The sequence below is a fragment of the Cyprinodon tularosa genome, unplaced genomic scaffold, assembly GCF_016077235.1.
Source record: "Cyprinodon tularosa strain WSP-4 unplaced genomic scaffold, ASM1607723v1 ctg33, whole genome shotgun sequence".
Classification (NCBI taxonomy): domain Eukaryota; kingdom Metazoa; phylum Chordata; class Actinopteri; order Cyprinodontiformes; family Cyprinodontidae; genus Cyprinodon; species Cyprinodon tularosa.
The window spans coordinates 1,063,703-1,086,540 of NW_024039041.1; the positions used below are offsets into that span (position 1 = coordinate 1,063,703).

The 22,838-nt window shown below is 38.2% G+C and overlaps 2 protein-coding genes and 1 long non-coding RNA gene across 3 annotated transcripts; 1 reads left to right on the plus strand and 2 right to left on the minus strand.

The window, feature by feature from the left end:
• Nucleotides 1-1,479: 1,479 nt before the first annotated feature.
• Nucleotides 1,480-4,878, minus strand: LOC119788936 (cystatin-A5-like). The gene is made up of 3 exons (XM_038293630.1): nucleotides 4,775-4,878; nucleotides 4,593-4,694; nucleotides 1,480-1,772 (listed from the first exon to the last, which is right to left on the minus strand). The coding sequence occupies exons 1-3, from the start codon at nucleotides 4,838-4,840 to the stop codon at nucleotides 1,638-1,640; spliced, it is 303 nt and encodes a 100-aa protein (XP_038149558.1). The 5' UTR covers nucleotides 4,841-4,878; the 3' UTR covers nucleotides 1,480-1,637.
• A 3,305-nt stretch (nucleotides 4,879-8,183) lies between these two features.
• LOC119789060 lies at nucleotides 8,184-9,042 on the plus strand. Its single transcript, XR_005281538.1, has 3 exons — nucleotides 8,184-8,320; nucleotides 8,459-8,560; nucleotides 8,651-9,042. It is a non-coding gene; the product is annotated as an uncharacterized LOC119789060 (long non-coding RNA).
• A 5,447-nt stretch (nucleotides 9,043-14,489) lies between these two features.
• LOC119789036 (stefin-C-like) lies at nucleotides 14,490-15,304 on the minus strand. Its single transcript, XM_038293786.1, has 3 exons — nucleotides 15,144-15,304; nucleotides 14,948-15,049; nucleotides 14,490-14,820 (listed from the first exon to the last, which is right to left on the minus strand). The coding sequence occupies exons 1-3, from the start codon at nucleotides 15,213-15,215 to the stop codon at nucleotides 14,683-14,685; spliced, it is 312 nt and encodes a 103-aa protein (XP_038149714.1). The 5' UTR covers nucleotides 15,216-15,304; the 3' UTR covers nucleotides 14,490-14,682.
• Between the last annotated feature and the right edge of the window lie 7,534 nt (nucleotides 15,305-22,838).

Below are 22,838 nucleotides of genomic sequence, written 5' to 3' on the forward strand. Positions count from 1 at the left end.
CTTTTGCATCCTCTTCCAGTTCCCACTCGCCCCTGGTCTCACATCGCTATCGACTTCGTCACTGGTCTTCCCATCTCCCGAGGTATGTCTACAATCTTTACCATCGTCGACCGATTTTCAAAATCCTGCCATTTCAACATCCTGCCTTCACCGTCCGCCGGATCGTGGACTCCCGTCGGCGAGGTCGCGGTTGGCAGTACCTCGTCGATTGGGAGGGCTACGGTCCGGAGGATCGCCAGTGGGTTCCTGGCTCCTACATCCTCGACCCCTCTCTGATCGAGGAGTATGAGCGCTCCCTCCCGTCGACATCTTCTGGACCGCCAAGAGGCGGTCGTTGAGAGGGGGGTACTGTTGGGATCTGGAGAAGTTCCACCTTTCTCCAGCAGAGTTCGCCGTGGATCCTCCTGAGCTGAGCCTTCGACACACCTGAGGCGCATCTCATCATCAGGAGGATCCTTCAGTATATAACCGGCCTTCAGACCTTGCCTCAACGCCGCAGTGTTTATCCAGTTTGGTTAGCACCTGAGCCTAGCATCTCCTGAGTACCTTTGTTGCTTCTGTTCCCTGGTTGGATTCTAATCCCTCTTTGTCTCTGCTTACAGGAATCCAGTTTCCCTTGTAAGCTCTGGATGAGCTTAACCTGCCGAGCCTGCCCTCTGAGCCAAACCTGAAGACTCTTCTCTGGATTCTCATGCTGCTCTGGACTAAGAGCTGGAAACCCAAAGTCAAGGTCTGCCCTCACGCTAGAAGCAAGACGCTGAAGCGGTTACTGAACTCTGCTGAACTAAACAATCTCTGGACCCAACAGTTCCTCTCTCAAGGCCATACCCGGACTCCTCAAGGTATAAATCAGAAACTCTCAAACTCGAACTCATCTGCTCCCAAGCTAACTGAACTGTCATCCTCACAGACTCCAGTGAACCTGCCCCAGGCCTGAACCAGTTCCTGTGTTTAATCCATGTGCTTGTGCTTAATAAAACTTGTTAAACTTTTCATCTGTCTCCGTGGTGTTCTGCATACTGGGCTTTTCTGAAACCCATCATGACACATAGGGCATCTACTTCAAAGCTAATTAATAGAAAAATTGATCTAAAATGTTCTGGTCACAGACCCCTAGAAAATTCTTGCAGGGAAGAAAGGAAAGTGCTGCCCCCTTGTGGCAAAATAAAACATGTATGGGTCGACCATCGTACTAAAACATGTTTTTTGCTTACAAATGCTCCAGGGTAACATGGAAACAACTTTAGGTGTGTAGTATATATGACAGCTCCTCTCTGATCCATAAAGCCGTGCTAGCTTCAAGTGCTGCTATTCCTCCCTGTTACCAATCAAGTGGGCTGATTGGTTCTCAATAATAATCCCTCCTCTATACTTTTTCCTGTATTTTCTTATTTAGTTTCTAAAAAAATGTCACTGAACATTTATGTGGCATACACTTATTTTTTCTCTAACATAATACAAATAAAATAATTGATTCATGTTTATTGATAATTCACGAGTCTTACAAAGATTTGACTTAACCCTTGTAACTGAAAATTTTTGTGATAAGTTTGCTCATAACAAGAACACAAACACATTTTCTTTTTAAGCAGCCAGTTGGAGGAGGCTCAACAAGGCTTTCACTTTAGACAGAGGGGTTAAATAAAGGGTTCAAGAGGATCTTCCCATTTGTAGTCATCCTTCACTCCCAAAAACTTGATCGTAAATGTGTCCTCTAGCAGAGGACCTTGGAAGATCATCAGATGGACGTACTTGTTTTCTCCAACCCAAACCTGTAGAGAGAAGAGAATACAAATGATCCTTTGAAAGGACTAGAAATTTATTTTTTTTCACTTCTTTATAATCTTCTTTTTATAAGTTTAAATTAGGAGCTTTGCATTTATTCATAAAAACCAGTGTTCATCAGTTTTAGTCATCTGTTTGCATTTTGGTCCTGGCATAGTCTAATTTACATTAGATTCATTGGATTAAGGTGCTCTTCAAGGGAATATTTTGTACATTTTTGCTGAAAGATATACTTAAAATAGTCTTTTTATTTGAACCTTTGCAACTAAAACATTTAGCAGTTCAGTGCCAATGCATCTATAAGCCTGTAGCATATTTTCCTGAATGGTCCTTTGCTGTTTGGCGGATATGACATCAAACGGATCCCGAGCTTGCAAACAATTAAAGGAGAAGTTCGGTTTTTTACACTTTAAGCCCATTTTCTGTAGTGTCCAGGATGAAATCGAATGATCGACACCAAAAGTTTGACAATTGCTCCTGTCTCTGCTTTTTGGCTCATTTAGAATCACCCCCTGACTGCTTTAGAATTGCTTGCATAGAGCATGTCCGATAATGTCCTTAAAACAACCTTAAACGTTCTTTTTTTAAAATATGCTACTCACCGGGTCGTCAGCGCTGTTCAATGACGTTCCAAAAAAAGTTTCGTAAAGAAAAAACGTTCCTGTAGTGTTTTATTTAGCATTTTGTAAATCCCATTGAGTTCTGTAGGAATAGTCAATATTCCCCTGCCACCGGAAACCAGAGATGGCAAAAGTACTCACTTTCCATACTTGAGTAAAAGTACAGATACTTGTGTTAAAAAATACTCTGGTAAAAGTGGAAGTACTGATTAAACTTCTTTACTCAAGTAAAAGTAACAAAGTACAGGCTTGTAAATTTACTTAAAGTATAAAAGTAAAAGTAGAAACCACTTTTTTCATGCCGTTGCCTACATTTTAAATGGATGTCTGCCAATAGGACTAGATCTCCGTTGTGTTCATTTTCAATCATCTCGTCGTCCATGCTACTATGCTAACGCCACCGCCACCAAGCTGCAATGATTTGCCGCCAATGAATACCGCCGAATCTGTCGATTCATCTTGTAGTGGTGCGTCAAATGCAACGTAGATTCCCATCCAATTAGATTGAATTTGGTATTGATGACGTGAAAAATAATAACGGTAACTCCATTGAAATGATTCAAAACTAAAGTAACGAGCCAATTTTTTAAAATGTAAGGAGTAGAAAGTACAGATATTTGTGTAAAAATGTAAGGAGTAGAAGTAAAAAGTCACCATAAAAATAAGTAGTAAAGTAAAGTAAAAATATCAGAAAAATCTACTTGAGTACAGTAACAAAGTATTGGTACTTCGTTACTTCCCATCTCTGCCGGAAACGGAAATGGGGTCTGTTTACACAGTTGTAGTCTTTTCGCTTCACTCTGTGTACTCCGACGTCGAGAATCAAGAATCCACCTTTCGTATTCCATTTTCAGAGTTTTTTAAAGTGTTTAACAGAGACGTTAGCACCTCGACGTCGGAGTACACAGAGTGAAGCGAAAAGACTACAACTGTGTAAACAGGCCCCATTTCCGTTTCCGGTGGCAGGGGAATATTGACTATTCCTACAGAACTCAATGGGGATTTACAAAATGCTAAATAAAACACTACAGGAACGTTTTTTCTTTACGAAACTTTTTTTGGAACGTCATTGAACAGCGCTGACGACCCGGTGAGTAGCATATTTTAAAAAAAGAACGTTTAAGGTTGTTTTAAGGACATTATCGGACATGCTCTATGCAAGCCATTCTAAAGCAGCCAGGGGTGGATTCTAAATGAGCCAAAAAGCAGAGACAGGACCAATTGTCAAACTTTTGGTGTCGATCATTCGATTTCATCCTGGACACTACAGAAAATGGGCTTAAAGTGTAAAAAACCGAACTTCTCCTTTAAAGCATTATATTGAAGATGGATTTTGTGCATAATAAGGCTGCCTTCATGGGGTATGGCAAAGATGATTATTATTACTTCTAAAATGGAAATGACCATTGCATTGTTTCTTTTGCTTTTAGAGAAGGAAAAAAAATGTTGGATACAAAGATTATCCTGACCTGATACTTGGACAAGACAGCTTTAGACTTCCTAATTTATCTGCTTCAGGAAGAAGAGGATGTATGAAATGCATTGACTGATGGCTAGTGAATATCAGATAAAATCAAACAATAGTTTAAAGGTTGGTACATTTTTCAAAAAATATATAAGTCACAGCATTGTGTAGGCCACTAACACAACAGGACAGAACGCTTGATGATGCAGTATTTACAATCAACACCAACACAGCTGGAAACCGCAGGTCAGGCGCGGTGCGCCAGTGGTGCATGGGTTAGGTACATGACCAAAGGTTCAAGTCCTGGCCTGGTGACCTTTGCCATGTGTCTTTCCCCTTTCTCTACTCCCATTTCCTATCTACCAACTACACCTTACAAAAATAAAGGCAACTAAATCCTAAAAAGATTATTAAAAAAAAACTTGACATAACGTGAGAAAAAAAAAACGATTTTTAAGTACGAGAATGACTAAAAGCATACTGCTGTAGTGTGTTTTGGCCACAGATGGCAGTATCATTAGAAAACTCTAATTAATTATGCTATTCTTTTTTTTTTATGAAATTTCCTGTTCAATAATTATGATACATAAAATACTTGACATGTATTGATTAACTGTCAAGCAATGAAAGTTATAATTTTCAGATTATATTTGCCCAGAAACATCTATTGTTGCTACTGAAATCTTTTGAGGGATATGGTATGAAAAAGCATCGTTTATTACCTTGGCGAGTATGTTTTCCCCTGCCACAGACTGATTCCGGTATGAAACTGCAACAAACTCCTTATAACTCTTTTTTGTATTTGACTCTGAGATGTTCTTCATCTGTGTTAGAATCAAATAAAAAGAGGTGTTAGAGCAGAAAGTTTAGAGGGCAACAGTTGTAGAGAAAAACAAAATCTTACCCATTTACAAAGCATGGAAACATCTCCATCTACGGGCTTGGGTTCTGACCATTCTCCAAACGACATTGTTTTACTTCTGTTTGCAGCTTTTCACCAAAACTGAACTTGAGTTGGCTTTCAAGCATATTTATACTCTAGGTCAGGGGTGTCAAACTCAATTTCACCAAGGGCCACTTCAGCATATTGGCCACCCTCAACGGGCCACATTGACGGTATATATCAGGAATTACTTATACCATCCTCCAGACTGCAACAGACTGCAACTTATAGATTCGTCCCTGCTAAAACATACCCCAGACAAAAGGTTGACTTCCCTCAGTAGCAGCAACTCAGTTCTATAGAGGCCTATGAATGAGTCAAAGATCCAGGTGTGTTAGTTAGAGAAGGAACGCATCTAAAGTTGCAGAGTGATAGGTCTGGAAAACTAGACTTGGTCAACCCTAGCATAAATGTATGGAAATACATTGTTAAAAATAAATTAAACAACGCCTCATATTGTTAAGTAACTGATTTTATGTATTCAAGTTTTAAATATTACATTTGAGTTTGCATGGATGTAAAATTACTGCTCAGTTGAAAAATTACAATACTTAAATCAGTGTTTAAAGATAAGCAGACAAAGAATAAAAACAAGTTATGCTGTTAACTCTCAACTTCATTCACAAAACGTTTCTGTTATTTATTACACAACGAACATGTATTTCACGTAAGAACAAAACAATTAGGCGATGTTGCCTGTCCTTGAACACAAAGCTGATCCCTTTTTATGGGGCCAAAATGGTAGCTTTAATATTTGCAAATGTGTGTGGAGAGTTGTGTGTCTGTATCTCGATTTGTGCGTGTGCAGTGGGATTTGAAAATGTGTAAATAAATCTGTAAATGTGTGAGGAGATTTGTGTGTCTGTACAACAATCTGCAAATGTGTAAAACTACTTGTGTGTAATCCGTTTTGCAAATGTGTAAAAAATCCACAAATCTGTATTCAGATCTGCAAATGTATGGAAGCCCGTTTCCGCCACTCTGTAAAAAAAAAAAAAAAACTATCTCAATATAATGAGATAGTAACTCAATATAATGAGATAGTATCTCATTATATTGAGTTACTATCTCATTATATTGAGTTACTATCTCATTATATTGAGATACTATCTCAATGAGATAGTATCTCAATATAATGAGATACTATCTCATTATAATGAGATAGTAACTCAATATAATGAGATAGTTTTTTTTTTTTTTTAACCAATTTTTTAAGTTAAGATTGAGTATTTTTGGTCAATAGCTCCCAGGTCATGTGACCTATTGATGCAAAATCAGTGTGAAATTGTTCTACTAGTCTCTGTAGATGGGGCACACTCATTTGTTTTGCATTTTAACTCTTTTTTTTATTTTTTAGCAATTTTGTAAGTTAAAATTGAGTATTTTTGGTCAATAGCTCCCAGATCATGTGACCTATTGACGCAAAATCACTTGGAAATTGTTCTACTAGTCTCTGTAGATGGGGCTCACTCATTTGTTTTTCATTTTAACTCTTTTTTTTTATTTTTTTTAACCAATTTTTTAAGTTAAAATTGAGTATTTTTGGTCAATAGCTCCCAGGTCATGTGACCTATTGACCCAAAATCAGTGTGAAATTGTTCTACTAGTCTCTGTAAATGGGGCACACTCATTTGTTTTGCATTTTAACTCTTTTTTTATTTTTTACCACATATGGACACCCTTATGCTTGAACATGGTGTTCGTTATGGACAATCCATGACGAGCACAGAAGTCCAACAACAGAACACCACTCGAGTTCAGATCGGGGCGACCATTCCTCCCAACCATGCCCCTCCAGGTCTCACTGTCATTGCCCACGTGAGCGTTGAAGTCTCCCAGCAGAACAAGGGAGTCCCCAGGAGGAGCCCCCTCCAGTTCTCCCTCTAAGGACTCCAAGAAGGGTGGGTAATCTGAACTGTTGTTCGGCCCGTTAGCACAGACAACAGTCAGAACCCGTCCCCCCCACCCTTAGGCGGAGCCCTCTCATTCACCGGGATGAACCCCAACGTACAGGCGCCGAGATGGGGGGCAACAAGTATGCCCACTCCTGCCCAGCGCCTCTCACTGTGGGCAACTCCAGAGTGGAAGTATGTCCAGCCCCTCTATAGGAGACTGGTTCCAGAACCAGAACCATACGTCGAGGTGAGACAGACTATTTCTAGCCGGAACCTCTCAGCCTCACACACTAGCTCCGGTCCCTTCCCACCAGCGAGGTGACATTCCACATCCCAAGAGCCAGCTTCTGCAGCCGAAGATCGGACCACCAGGGTCCCCTTCCCCGGCCAACACACATTGCATACGACCCTTATGGCCCCTCTCACGGGTGGTGGGCCCATGTAAGGGGGGACCCAACAATTCACACTGATTTTGGGTCAATAGGTCACATGACCTGGGAGCTATTGACCAAAAATACTCAATTTTAACTTAAAAAGTTGGTAAAAAATAAAAAAAGAGTTAAAATGAAAAACAAATAAGTGTGCCCCATCTACAGAGACTAGTAGAACCATTTCACACTGATTTTGGGTCCATAGGTCACATGACCTGGGAGCTATTGACGAAAAATACTCAATTTTAACTAAAAAAATTGGTAAAAAAATTAAAAAAAGAGTTAAAATGCCAAACAAATGAGTGTGCCCCATCTACAGAGACTAGTAGAACAATTTCACACTGATTTTGCATCAATAGGTCACATGACCTGGGAGCTATTGACCAAAAATACTCAATTTTAACTTAAAAATTGGTAAAAAATAAAAAATATTTAGTATCTCATTATAATGAGATAGTATCTCATTATAATGAGTTACTATCTCATTATAATGAGATACTATCTCATTATATTGAGTTACTATCTCATTATAATGAGATAGTATCTCATTATAATGAGATAGTAACTCAATATAATGAGATACTATCTCATTATAATGAGATAGTATCTCATTATAATGAGATAGTAACTCATTATATTGAGATAGTTTTTTTTTTTTTTTTTTTTTTTTTACAGAGTGGCGGAAACGGGCTTCCATAGAGAGCCAACCGAAAAACCGCTTGACTTGTAACCAATGATTTGTCTGTATTTCTGGGTCTTGAAGCGAAAATACTTCAGACACAAGTGTCTCTGTGTGTGCTTACAGATTGATCTACACATTTGCAAGTCTCAGTACACATTTGTGGATCTGAATACAGATTTGTGGATATTTTACACATTTGCAAATCTCAGTACACATTTGCAGATCTGAATACAGATTTGTGGATTTTTTACACATTTGCAAAACGGATTACACACAAGTAGTTTTACACATTTGCAGATTGTTGTACAGACACACAAATCTCCTCACACATTTGCAAATATTAAAGCTACCATTTTGGCCCCATATTAAGCATTTGGGGAAGATATCAGCAGATGCTTTATCTGTAGTGAAAGCAGAAATCAAAATCAGAATGGATAAGTTTGGAGGATTCTCAGAAGAAAAACCTGCAACGGATGAAATCCAGGGGATGTGTTCCATGGTAAACATTGATAAACAAAAAATGCATATTAAATTTCCCTCTTCTGTTTTTCTTTTTTGTCATAATTAGGTTTTAGTTTTTAGCAAAATAGTTAATCCAAAACAATTTATTGTATTGTTTCATTTCATTACTCCACAGCTGAAGAGTGAAATTGAGTATGCTACTTCAAAACACTTCAAGGAATTCAGAGCAGTTGAATACTGTGACAAGATAGTGGACGGAAAATATTACATAATTACAGTAAGAAACATCTTTTATTGCATACCATAACTTAACGTGAAGTAACTATCAAGATGTGCTTGAACTAAGGTCATTTAATATATCCTACAGGTTCGTGTTTTGGATGATGCATGTATATTTCTGGAAGTCTATAAATCTTTACCTGTACAAACTCCTGATGGATTAAGGAAATTTACGATTGGATGGAAAATTCTTGAAGAAAACAGGGCAATAAACGATCCACTAAAACCCTAAAACTGCAATCAATGCAAAAGTCAAACAGTCTCTACTTTCTCTAAAAGGCTGCCTTCAGCAAAACTTTGTCGAATTGTATTGGTCTTTGTTCAGAGTTTATTAAAGTATCACTAATTACCTTCACTGAATGGAAGTTGATTTTATGTTGTCAGCATTGGGTATATTGAATGTTGAAAAAGCAATGTAATCAAAGATGTAAAACAAAAATAAATCATATATAAGCTGGAAACATTGCACTATTTTTTCTTATTTTTAAAATATTAACATCTACACTACACTGACAATGAACTGACTTCTACAAGACCTTCATGATTTTATTATATCAAATTAATCTAATAGATACATTTGACACATCAAAGGCTAATTAATAATTTTTATTACATTGAAAATACTTGAAGTGATGTCACACTTAATATTCCACAGCATCATGTTGCTCATTTCCATTTCACTTTTGCAAAATGTTTGAAATGAAGCCAATTCTCTTTAAAGATAAAAAAGTGCTTTTTTGAGTGTTATGACTGTAACATACTTTCCTGGCTTACAGCTTAAACAGAATATTGATGCTTGTTAAAAAAAAACAAAAAAACAAAAAAACAAGGTCAGAATTCAGTGACAGCGTGAGCCAGTTTTGAAAAATAGTATATGCCAGTTAACCAGCATATGCCAGTTTGAAACTGGTTTATGCCAGTTCAGTGAAAACATCATTTTGATGGACTTAGACAGATTTATTTGGTATACACAAGTGTAAACAAAAAGAAATTTCATTAAGAAAAGCTCTCTAGACAATTTCAGCTTTTAAAGGGCAGCCTAAATAAGGTAAGCAGCAGCGATAAAAAAAAAACATTGTGATGAAAAACAGTAATGTACGGAAGAGGATTAGGGCCACTGAAATAAAAAAAAAAAGTTAACTGATTTTTAAATTTTATTTCAGTGTAATATGGTAAAAAGTCAGAATTCTGACTTTTTTCTCAGAATTCTGACTTTTATCTCAGAATGTTGGATCTTAATGTAGATGGGCACCATGAAGGAAGAGATGTGGGAGCGTTCAGCTTCACTGACAAAGATGTGAGTTGTTTGAGAAGGCCAGTGACACATTGGTGGAAAATTACAAAATTAGGCAACTTTTTACGTGCCCGAGGGGGTCCCTTCATTAATGGAGGGGCAGAAGGTCATTAAAACAAGAGAGCTAGTCTCTAAAACAGACATGGCTACGGCTTGATTTAACATGTTTGTAAGCTGTGAGAATTCAGTCAGAATTCTGAGATAAGTCAGACTTCTAAAAAAAAAAAGTAAGAATTCTGACTTTTTTCCCCATATTAAACTGAAATAATTAAACAAATCTGTTAACTTTTTTTTTCAGTGGCCCTAATCCTGTATAGCTACAACTTTGTTTTTTTTGTTTGTTTAGTTTTTATAACCCATTTTACATAACATTCAGCAGTCTAATGAAGCTAAGGCGGAAATTCAACTGAAGAAACTCTGATTACTTCCATTCAATCTGAGGCTGATCTGCCTCCGATGCAGCCAATCCGCTTCAAGCTACATCTCCTCGATGCCCAATCATCATCCAGCACTCACCTTAAAAGCAACTCCAAAATCATCTCTCGGCCTGCTCTTCAGCAAGCGCAAGAACCGTCGCTCCTATGTCTGACTTTTATTCAGACAACCCACCTCCATCCCCTTCCCCACCATTGTAGTAAGCTCATCCGACTTCTCCTCGATGCTCCTTCAACCTCACCTCCAGTGTGTAGTCCCTCCAGACTTTCATGGAGTTCCCTGTCACTTTAAAACGGTCCGGCAGAAGACCGCCATGTTGAGCCTGGTTCTGCCAAAGGTTTCTTCCCAAGGGGAGTTTTTTCTCTCCACAGTCACTTCATGCTTGCTCTTCATTGACAGTTCATGGACAGTTCATGCAAACTTTGTTCATTCAGTGTCATCTAACTCAAGCATCACCCTGTATACCAGCCTCTATGGATTAACCAAACTTCATCTATCTAAACTCCACCACCAGTTTCAGGCCCGGGGGATATCCATATTCTCATACATCAGTTTATCTGCATTAAAGTATAAATCAGCGTTTATGTTTCCTGCCGAGGCCTGAGCGCCAAAGTTCAAACTATTGTATCAATAAAACTCTTCTAATTGCATCTTTCTCTCTCTGTGAGTTTTTCAGATTGAAATTGCAGTGGGGAAGAAACTGTTCTGGAATTTACTGGGGCTGCATCAGAAGCTTCGAGGTCTCTTAACAGAGAGCAGCAGGGAGAATAGTCCATGGTGGGGGTGTGGGGGGTCATTTATAATATTAAAGGGCTCAGCTGCACTGGGATAAAATGTCTTTAATGGAGGGAAGAGGGGTCCCAATGATCTTTTCTGCTGTTCTTACCACTCTTCTTACCTTCCTCCAGTCTGAGGCGCTGCAGCCTCCAAACCACACAGTGAGACAGCTGGTCAAAACGCTCTCTTTGGTGCTTCTGTAGAAGGTGGTGAGGATAGGTGGGGGCAGGTGGGCTCTCGCAATAAGTAAATGCGCTTTTATGCCCTTTTGATCAGTGAGGTGGTGTTTAAATTCCAGTTGAAGGTATCTGTAATGTGCACCCCCAGGAATTTGGTGCTGTTGATCACCTCTACAGCTGAGCTGTTGATGACCAGTGGAGCGTGGTTAGGCCGGTTCTTCCTGAAGTCCAAGTTGATCTCCTTTGTCTTCTCCACATTCAGGATCAGGCTGTCATTTTTGCACCAGTCCAGCTGCTCCACCTCCTCTCTGTAGTTCTAGTCGTTCTGGCCTACCACCGTGGTGTTGTCTGTAAACATCACGATGTGAATGGTGATGAACCTGGGGACACAGTCATATGTCATCAGGGTGAACAGCGCTGAGGGGAGCCTGTGCTTAGACTGATGACATCAGAGGTGTTCTGTCCAACTCTGACTGACTAAGGTCTGTTGGTGAGGAAGTCTAGCAGCCAATTGCAGAGGGGTGTATTGAAGCCCAGCTGTTCCAGTTTGCCCATCAGATGCTGTGAGAAGATGGTGTTGAAAGCTTAACTGAAGTCCAGGAAAAACATCTGCACATGGGTGTTCTCCTCCAAGTGTGCCAGGCTCAGGTGGAGAGCAGCAGAGAGGGCATCCTCAGTGGAGGACGCCTGCCGGTTTTGTCAGTAGGCGAACTGGAACGAGTCGAATGTCGGCTGCAGACTGGAGACGACGTGTTCTTTAACCAGCCTTTCGAAGTACTTCATCATGATTGGAGTCAGTGCGACAGGCCTGTAATCATTTTGTGAGGTCACCTGAGGCTTCTTTGGGACCCAGTTAATGGTGGCAGACTTGAAGCATGTTTGCACTAAGGATCGGTTCAGCGAGATGTTAAAAATGTCTGTGAGGACACCAGCCAGCTGATCTGCACACTCCTTGTACAACCGCCCAGGTATGTTATCAGGCCCTGGGGCCTTCCTTGGGTTGACTCTCCCTAGAGTTTTCCTCACTTCACCTACATCCAGGTTTAGTGTCTCCTCCTCCTGGTGTGGAATGGCTTTCACTGTTGGAGTGCTGTTAAGTAATTGTAATTTTATTAATTGTAATTTTATTAAGGATCCCCATTAGCTGTTGCCATGGCAAACAGCTAGTCTTCCTGGGGTCCACATTAAGAAGTGCCTCAAACCTTCCAGATAAGTTGTTCAGTTTATTTAGGAAGTCAGTGTTTGCTGCATCTACTGGGGGGGAAGGGTGTGTTGTAGTCCATGATCGTCCGAATGCCTTTCCAAATCCTCCTGGTGTTGCTGTTATCATGGAAGAGATCCTGGATCTTCTGGCTGTGGTTCTACTTCGGTGATCTAATGGCACGGTTCAAGTTGGCATGTGAGTTCCTCTGAGTTCCATGCTTTTAACAATTTCCAGGGTCATTGGTCTCCCCTGGTGGTGATGTTCTTTTTGATGCTGACGTCCTCAATGCATTTGTTAATGTAGGCTGACACAGTCATGGCATAATCATCAATATTTAACAAGTTGACATATGTTGCTGCAGCCTTGAAGATGTTCCAGTCAGAGCATTCAAAACAGTCTTGGAATTTCTCCATGGCACCCTCAGACCACACACAGGCCGTTTCTCAATATATGTTCTTGAGCGTTCTTGTGTGCTCGTGTACTTGTGATACTTCATCAGCTTCAGCCCGAGCCCTGTTCCAATTGCAGAGAACGCCAGACCGAGAATGCACCAAATACCCAGATGTTGTTCTCGCCCCGCCCTCTTTATTGAGTATGCATCAGAGCAGACTTGTCCGTTCTTGTGATTGACAGCTGTCCCAGCATGCACCACGGCAGCAGTAGCTTTCAATGAAGCGCTCCATTGAAAGTTAAAAGTTCTCTTTTCTGTTGCTGTTGTTCAAAAAAAGTATGTTTTAAGATCATTTGAGCCGAGAATATTATACTTTATATTGTCACTTTATAGTCCATTTACTGATTTATTGTGTAATAAAAAAAAGATTTCCGAAGTTGAGAGGGCCGCGGCAACCAGCAGAGCTCCAAGGGTAACAGCAGCCAAGGCTAATCGCAGCCCGTCTGCAGCAGCCCTCTTTCGGAATAGCCATGTGAAGGACCGCTAGCTCTGATGGCGATTTTTTGTTTTATTTGGCAAAATTATCATTTGATTTGTGTTTATCTGACTGTTTTCGTTAATAAACTGCGTTCACACCAAACACAGCAGGAACAGCAAAAACGCATCTGCTGCTTCCTTTTTGCTGCTTGTACCAGTTTAGTTCTGAGGCGCAGCTGAAGCAGCTTTGCTGCTCTAGCTGCGCGGTTGAAAAGTGGGTCTGACGTGCGTCTGGCGGCGCTACTCTATCCTTTCTTTGCCTTGCAGCTATATTTGCTGTGATCAGTGGTAATAAAGTAGTTTTAAGAAGTTTTTAAGTGGGAAAATCAACCTGAGAACATAATCACTGCAGTCAGTTCATCCAGATAACCACCCTGCCTTCCAATATTATTTCTGTCGGGGCCGCTCAGACCCCCACATACCGGCAGTGCCCTGTCAGTAGGAATCCCGTTCAACAGCAGCCTATGGCCCGTTCGCCTCCTAGCAGTTCGCCGCGGCGGCTGGAAAGTGGTTTTCATGTACTGCAGGCACCAGGGTAATAAAAGCGAACATGTTTTGTCGGCAGGTTTCTGCATTTTAAGTTAATTTAGATTAATAAACGGTTTCAGAGGAGTGATCATAGCTCTCTGTATCATCAGCAATGTCTGTCTCCCTGCCAGCTCCCAGATCAGCGTCTCTGATTGGTTGATGTGGCGCGTTGAGCAGCAAAAGTTCATTTTTTCATCTCGAGCAGCAGCTTTTTTGCAGCGCGTTGCGCATCAGATGCTTAAACGCCCCTAACGCGCTGCTTCACTTGCTCAAAATGCGCTGCGGGACAGTTTGCTGCGCCTTTACGTGCGTCAACCATTGACTTTGCATGTGAAATAGTATTAGTTTTGTGTCATTTGGAGCTGCTCTGAAGATATTCTGTTTGTAATCCAAGTAACGTCTTCCTATGGGCAACGAGTTGAAGGCACAAACTAAACTGTTCATAATTTATTCTTTATGGTAAGTGTTGAAAACCGTCATGGTTGCCCCGGGGCCATTGATTCAAGTGCAGGACACTTACTGTATGTCTAGGTCAATATTGTGATTTGAATATTTTAAATAAATCAGACATGAGAGCAAACATTTCACATTCAGTGTTATTTATTGGTTGCATATTTTTTATATTGACAGTACAGCTCATATCCTTTACTATAACACCAAACCCCACAGATAACAGCATTGTGTCATTACTGTAGTTAATTATCAAAGTAACAATTCAGTGTGTTTTAGTTGCAGGGCAATCTCCTGGAGGATAATGAAGCTAACTGTCTGGATGTTAATTTTCGTCAAAAGGTTTGAGCGGATCATCCCACTTGTGGTGTTGTTGAACTCCCCTCAGGCCTATCTCAAATATACCTGTAGAAATACTTTGGAAGACCCACAGATGGAGGTAATCATCATCTCCAACATAAACCTGCAGGAAAACAGAACAGTTTTGTTCTTCGTTAATCACTAACTGTAAGTACTTCAGAAAACATTAAATTAGAACAAAAGTGTTCCTTCTCCTAGAATAATAGAAAAATGTAATTACTGATTCTTACCTTGATTAAATAATGGAGCACAAGCATGTTCTCTTCTCTGTAAAAGAGGGCTTTGTAATTCTCAAAAACTTTCCCCGTTTGATCCTCCACTTTGCTCTTCACCTGAATAATAATAATTAAAAAACTTAAACCTTGAACACCAAATGAAAGTTTTTCTGTAAAGTTTCAAAGAATGAACAAAGTGAATGAGTCCTACCACATCACAAAGCTCCTGAATATCACCGGTGGCAAATTTTGTGTCTGACCATTTTCGCATGGGGACTTCCATTCTGATGTCTTCTGCGTCGTCTGAGAAAAAACAGCTTCGGTTTGACTGAAATTGTTGATACCAGTTGAATTTTGAACATATTTATACTGCAAAGCCAGCAGGTTTCCTGAAGGGTGGTTCAGCTGTACAGTGGGAGGAGCTCCATGTGAAAAGTTCCAAATAATTCCAGCTTAATCATTTTGTAATTTGACTGTAAGGTGGAATTTAGATAGCTGTAAGATGCAAGTTAATGAATAACAGAACCATGACAATACAAAAAATGTTTAGAGGCAAGAACTCATTAAAACAACACAAAAAATAGTTAAACTGATCTATGTGTCCATACAAGAAAGATCAATTTATGAACCCTTTCTCTTGTCTAATCACTATATTTAATAAACCAGTTTTGTTTAAACGCTTTGAAATTCTACCTTATAGCTGCTACAGATCCACAGAAATGTCTGGTTTGACTTGATTGATGCTCAGTGTTGACAGATTACTTGTTAGTCCGCTTTTTTCTTTCACAAGCGACAAAACGTTTAACAGTTGACAGTGACTTCAATAGTTGTGTTGTTTTAACAAAAATTGTGGAGCAGAAACAAAGTCAAATCTATATGTCCTGTACATATTTTTATTTTTGTTGACCATCGCAATTGCCACAGAAAAAGTAACCCTTTATAAGGTCGGTTACCATTTCTGATCACTAGCATACCCCTTACAAATCGAGTCCCCTCCGTCCCTCAGTGATGTCTAGGAGCACAAGATCTATATCCAGCCATTCAGCAAAGATACTGCTACATGGCTGTACATCTTGTTTTGGCATTTAATCAGTTAGACGAGGCCTTGGATGATATATTACCTACTGCAAATTATGTTGGGAGGAAAAAAGTAAACAAGTCAAGAAAAAAAGGTAAAAAGCTAATTTAAAAGTTAAAAAGTAAAGTTAGAAAGTTAATAAGCGTAGTGAACAATTATATTTATGTTTATAAACAAAAAATGTGAGCGCCAGTATCAGCATTAATGTCCCTAAGGTTATGTTGTACCAAAAAAAAAAAAGTTTTCTTTCACACTCAGATTGTTTTTCATTAATTTCTTATAGAAGCACTTTCTTTTTTTTTTCTTTTCCTTAATATATTCGGGCCAGTTTTGGTTTCTTGTTACTCTGACATTCATTTTGCCATCAAAATGTTACAAAGGTAATAAGTTCTTGTTCTGGATTCTAATAACACTATTGGCTTGAAATTAGATTTTTTTTTTTTTATGGATTTCAATGAGTGCCCTATAAAGTGTTTTAACAAAAAAATGAAACAAAAGAACCTAAAAAACTAAGAAAACAACAACCCTGTAACAATAATGATTAATAATATAATAATAATAATAATAATAATAATAATAATAATAATAATAATAATAATAATAATAATAATAATAATAATATAATATAATAATAATAATAATGATACTTCTAGCAATCAGTGCCAGATTATTCAACCCTGTGGTGAGAGTTCTCTAGCGTACCATTGTTTTCTAATTGCCTGATTCTGACCAGTTTTGGCTCTGGCCCTCTGAACCTGCCTGTCCCTGTTCTGATCTGTTTCTTGACTCCGTTCTGGATTTCCCCTTGGCACTTCTTCTGACCTTTGATCTCCTGGCTACCGCGCACGTCTTTGACACCGGCTTTAGCTTTGGATTGTCCTGCCTTCCTTCATCTGCTTGGTTATGATCTACTGCCTGATCGCCTCCAGGTTGGAAATCTAACTGTGTGCCACCTCAAAATCTGGGTCCTATTGTTCTGAGCCTGATGATTTTAGCATAATTTCTGTAGCAGTTAATGAGCAAATCCTAGTCTAGTTTGTCAGCAATATTTTATTTTTTTTTTATCTCTGTTTGAATTATTTTGATTGAAAAGATATTAGTACTTCTAGAAAATGAGGGAAAAAAACAGTAAGAAGGGATATGCATTAAAATGCTTCATCTTCACTTAAAAACAAACAAACCACATGTTCCCTCTGCTTCTTTAACTCAAAGCAGCTTCATATCAACCAGATTGAACCCAGAGGCTAATGTATTTTCTCTGGGCCACCACTCTTCATCTGTGCTATGGTTTTCTGATACTTTGACATAGCAGTCCACAGACAGCTTTTAAAAGGGAAAAAGTCTTATCATTTTGGCTAGACATTTTACTTGTTTTATTGTGGTTCCATTTTAACTTTTATCTGTATTTTTCATGGTTTCAAATTTCTTGCAGCACTTTCAGATTGTGGTCATGTACATCTATGACAAATATGTTTGCTGAAGTAAAGTCACAAGTTATTTATTTCAACTAAGAAGTGTGTTTCTGAGAGATAAGGAGACAAAAGATGAGTCCATATAAAATTATATAAATTATTAAAAAAAGTTTAAATATCTTTGATTGTAAATATTTTATGATTAAATACATTTAAAAATTTGCCCCTTGTTTTAAAAAGAAAGATAATGATTTAATGAAATGTCTAAATGTAGGGCTCTGGGGTGAAAACAAAAAAAATCTAAAAAACTGGGAATTCGGTTCAGTGGGAAGGTCTTAGTGTTCAGCAGCGGGAAAAAATGAGGATAAGCAGAAAACATGACTGTGAAAATATAAACAAAAATCAAATGCAGACTGAAATGTGACAGTTCATGATACATTTGTAGGTTGCAAGAAAATGTATATTATGAAAGGGTTGAAAAATCTGTAATAAGACTCTCATGAATATTATTTATTCAACATTCTTGTGCAACAGAAATCAGTTTAGCTGTTTTTCTAGAGAAATATGCCGTAAGGAAACATTTCCAGAAAGTGGTTGGGTGTTACCCTCAGTTTTTCTGCTGAAATTCTTTGATTGACAAGTTAATACCAGGTAGACTTTTAGTCCTGTAAAACGGCTTACGCTATTGTAAATGAGCGTGAGAATGCAAACTTTCAAAGCTATTAGATGAATTCATCTAAGCTTATTCTAAATCAGATATTTACATTAATTAAAGTTCCTGAAGGGAAAGGTTTATGTGTCATAAACTGACATTCATTCATCAGTTAGAATCCAGTACAAAGTATTTAGCAGTATCTACCTCATTAATGAACCTTAGTAGCGAAGCACTTCAGTATTATCTACCCAAATATCGTAAGCACCTTAAAACATTAGCCTGCCTCAAGCATGCAGTCCTGTTCACTGTGTGTTATATCTGTACTCTTTGTCATTGTGTGTCATTCTATTTCTTGCATTGTATTTCTCCTTAAACTGTCTATTGTTTTTATGATTTTTGTGTCTTTTGTCCTTGTTACATGTATGTTTCATCAGTTGTCTGTATTTCTTCTTACATGTGTCGTATATTTCTCCTTGTACCTCCTGCCCCTATCCTACTGGACTATGGATGGAAACTAGTCTTGAGCTCAATTCAAGTGTATTTACACCTCTTGCTGTTCATTAATATATGTTGTCCCTTTCAAGTAAATAAATAAATAAATTATTCCCACAGACAGACACGTGTTTGTATCATGGGGTGCTGGACAGAGCTCCCCAGAACTTCAGCTAAATAACAATCATTTACAATTGCTAAGCAAATATGAAAACATATGGTCAATCAGTGGATCGCTGAAAATACTGTTCTTTGCAGGTATAAAAAATCAACATATTAAACCGGTCTTGCCGAGAGGATGGCTTGTAGAGCAAGCGCAGCTTACAAAAAATTCACAAGATAGAGGAGCAGAAAATTATTATTAAGATGTTTGAGAAGTTGATTTGATTAAGTTTGGACTGAGTCTGGACAAAGTGACTTAATGCATTTCTCCAAATGCATTATGAAGCCTGTTCAGTCAAGAGTTCATATGAAAAACTGTGATAAGTGAGATTTGCTGCTGGTTGATGAGCTTCTGGATTATGGACTGCATATAGGCTATCCGGTCTACATTTGAGTCCAACCCCTAGAACCACAACATAAAGTATAGTGTTTGTTTTATTTTAGCCAAGAGTTTTTCATGCCATGGCACAGTGGATCAGGTGGTAAAATCACAGGTGTTTTTTTTAAACCTGTCAACTGTGGAAAACAGGGCACAGGTATTAATGTCTTTGTTTACAATTTCAACAAATGAAGTTTTTCTTGTAGGTTTTGGTGAAAAGTGAGAGCCTTGCAGCCTTTCTTTGTAGATTTCATGGTACACACAAAGCCATTTACATTCAGAAAAAGTGTTCTTGTGTTCTTACACGTAGCGCATTTATTTACGGATTTTTTTTTGGCTGTGTAACATGTTGAGTTCAATCACATTTTTGAAGTTCATACGTTTTACAGTTTCATAGATCATGAAAAAAATTCAAAAACCTATTCTCATAGACATAGAGAGAGGTGTACATGTTCAAGAACTTTTTTATGCTTCAGCCTGAAACGTTAAGCATTCTTACATATTCCCCTTAGAAAAAAGACATTGCAGCCACACCTAAAAAAAATAAAGCATCTTCAGGTGCTAATTACAGATTAGATCTAGCAGCTACATTGTAATGTTTTCATCATCTTTAAAAAAGTTTTTTAAAAAATTTCCAAATTAAAATAATATAAATAACGATCATTATCAGAATTTGTGATTTCCCACTCAAGTTTGATATAATTTTCCATTCTTTTCTGCAAGCAAATTGCAAAAAAAAACAAAACAGTAAAAGTAAAGGAAGATAATCAAAGACATATAATAGTTTGACTCATTATAATGATTTACCCAAAAGTGAAACATAAAAACAATTCCTTTATGCATTCTTATTATGCTGGATTTCAAATTAATCATCAGTATCTCTTGTATATTTAAAGATTCCCTCTAGAATCTGCAATTTTTCAACCAATTTTATGTGTTAAATCTACTCATTTGGCATATTTATTCACATTACATTCTCTAGGCCGGGAGTGGCGGCCTAGTGGTTAGGGCATAGGGCTTTGAATTCTGAGGTTGTGAGTTCCATTTATAGTAGGATCATTATACTGGGCTATTGCACAGGGTGTTTACATGGGTATTTATGTAGGTGGATATTTATATTTATACAGATAGTTATTGCACTGGTTGTCAAATATAGAGAAACAGGTTATTGCACAGGGTATCAAATGGTAAGTTGCACATTATACATTGCACAAGTTTTTGCTGTTGTAATGTTGCATTATAGAGTCTGGTTGCAGCAGGGATGTAAAAGTCTTTGACTAAAGGAGCTGCTCAGCTCCCCTAAAGTCTGATGCAGAGGGTGGAAGGTGTTGTCCATGATAGATGTGAGCTTGGACAACACCCTCCTCTCAGCCACTTCTTCCGCTGAGTCCAGAGTGCAGCCTTCTGTGATGCCACCGCAGAGCCATAGAATGTTTTAAGCAAGGCCCTGCTCACTCCAAAGGACCTCAGCCTCCTCAGGAGGTGGAGGCGGCTCTGGCCCTTCTTATACAGGGCGTTAGTGTTATGAGTCCAGTCCAGTTTATCATTGATGTGAACACCCAGGTAGATGAAACCCTCTACAGTATCAATTTTCTCCCCCGGGGAGTGCGGTGGGCGCCTTCTCGATCACCACCTTCTTGGTGTTACTGGTTTTAAGACACAGGTGGTTCTTCTTAAACCAGTCCACAAAGTTCAAAATGGCCGATCGATATTCCAGCTCATTCCCCTCAGAAACACAGCCTACAATGGCCGAGTCATCAGAGAGTGAAGGTAAAATAAACAACAAGTTTCCAGAATAAGTATGAACTTTATTCTTGGTAGCATTTTGGAGTTAATTTATTTTAGAACCTTTATTAAATCTTCACCTGATCTTCACCTTTATCTGAATATTTTAGTGAGTATACGGCACAACAATACGGCACTGATCATACTGTACGTGATTTTAGTTCACCTATGTTTACACACAAATAAGGGAATAATTATAATGCACAAGCATGATTTCATGGGAATTACGAAGCGTCAGTTAAAGCTGTTCCCCTCAGGCGCATCGCTGCTCCCCCGGAGGCGCCCAGTCTGCATAAAAAGATCAAGATCGAGAACCTCTCCTTTCTCCTCATATGCGTGTAGTGAGACAGATGCCAAGTGACTAATAAAGGGCTTCTTATTTCATTGGAACCCTTCATGTCAAACCTTTTCTCTGTGACAAGGAAAATCCAATCTTCACATGAAATGTCTCCCCATTTCTTAGGAAAAAGTTTAAACTTCTGTGACAGAAGGAGGGGCAACAATAACAGTAAAAACTGCTGGTGAGATGACAAAGAGACTGTTGATGATTGGATGTCATGAAAATATAAACACTGGTTCCTTGCTGTGTGGAAAACAGATAAAAAGGGGGAGAGACTCAAAAAGACCACTTGACCAGCCTTAACATATTTTCACTGTAGGAGCTCGCCCAAAGTTCAAGGTGCTTAGTAAATAAGTTTCATCTTAATGATCTGAAATTATATTTGAATGAGTTTCTTGGGGTTCTTTTTGAATTCAGCCCAAGGCCATCAGAAACCAGCTACCCCTGGTGGTACCCAGACAGGAGAGATATTGCTATTTATTTCATTAGTAGAGATAAATTGGCAGCTTTCTCATGAGTCCTAAATTAAGTCAAAAATTAGATTTAAAATTCACAGCAAACCCAATTTAACCATGTTTTTATTTCTAATAACGCTTTAGTTAAAGCTAAATCTTTAATTTGTTTTATAATTCAGAACTTAGATGAGGTTATGACTTCACATCTGAAACTAGAAAATTCTTCTACAGCAGATTTATTCATTTGTATATTTCAAACAAAAATATTAATAGGATATGACTGGTTTTCAAATGTGCAATAGTTAGTAGCGGTAAACTAAACTTACCATTCATACATTTTGACTTTTAAAACATTGTTCCACATCTCTTACTGCCCATGTCAATTCTAAGATAGATATATATTAAAAAAAAGATCTTGTGTGCCTCAGGATGAGAAAATGATCTTTTGATTAGATTTTTGCAGAAATAAATACATTTCCTGTCTCTTTTTTGTAATTATAATATATTAGAAAGATTGGGCTTTTTCAGATAAGAGGCAAATGAATCATTAATAACTATTAATAAATAATAATAATTTATATGTAATCAAGGATAGCAAAACTTGAAAATTGCCACAAGAACTATCTGATTTTAGATATAGGTTGAAATGGTTAAAATGGTCTCTTATTTGCTGTCATTTGTCTTAAGTTTTGAAAAGATTTTGGAATACATCCCTTAGCCTACTTCAAACTGACATATGTTTTGGATTATTATTTCAACTCCAAATGTTTGAAAATTATGTTTTCATTGATCTGACGCCGAATGCATATGAACAGCAGAGAGTGGTAAAGACCTGTTGTTTGCAACGAAAACGAAGAACAAGTGTAACACAGAAGCTAGGCTAATGGTTAGTAGATAACAAACGATCTATTTCATAATGTAATATTGACAACAGTTTTCAGAACATATAGTTACATTGTCAAAGCAAACACAAGGACGAGATTTAGTGATACGACTGTTTGCTGTTTTTTTTTCAACACATAGACACTTTTACAACTCCATACATAAACATTACTTTTTCATGACTGCAAAAATATATATGTATATATGTTCATAAAACCAAATTAGGATATTTAGCTCCTAAGTTGGCAAATGCTGTTTTTAACTGG

Coding starts and splice junctions, on each gene's coding strand:
- LOC119788936 (XM_038293630.1), bottom strand. CDS start 4,840: ATGTCGTTTGGAGAATGGTCAGAACCCAAGCCCGTAGATGGAGATGTT. Junction 4,695..4,774: donor TTTCCATGCTTTGTAAATGG/GTAAGATTTTGT, acceptor ATTCTAACACAG/ATGAAGAACATCTCAGAGTC. Junction 1,773..4,592: donor GGGAAAACATACTCGCCAAG/GTAATAAACGAT, acceptor TTCTCTCTACAG/GTTTGGGTTGGAGAAAACAA.
- LOC119789036 (XM_038293786.1), bottom strand. CDS start 15,215: ATGGAAGTCCCCATGCGAAAATGGTCAGACACAAAATTTGCCACCGGT. Junction 15,050..15,143: donor TTCAGGAGCTTTGTGATGTG/GTAGGACTCATT, acceptor ATTATTATTCAG/GTGAAGAGCAAAGTGGAGGA. Junction 14,821..14,947: donor TGCTCCATTATTTAATCAAG/GTAAGAATCAGT, acceptor GTTTTCCTGCAG/GTTTATGTTGGAGATGATGA.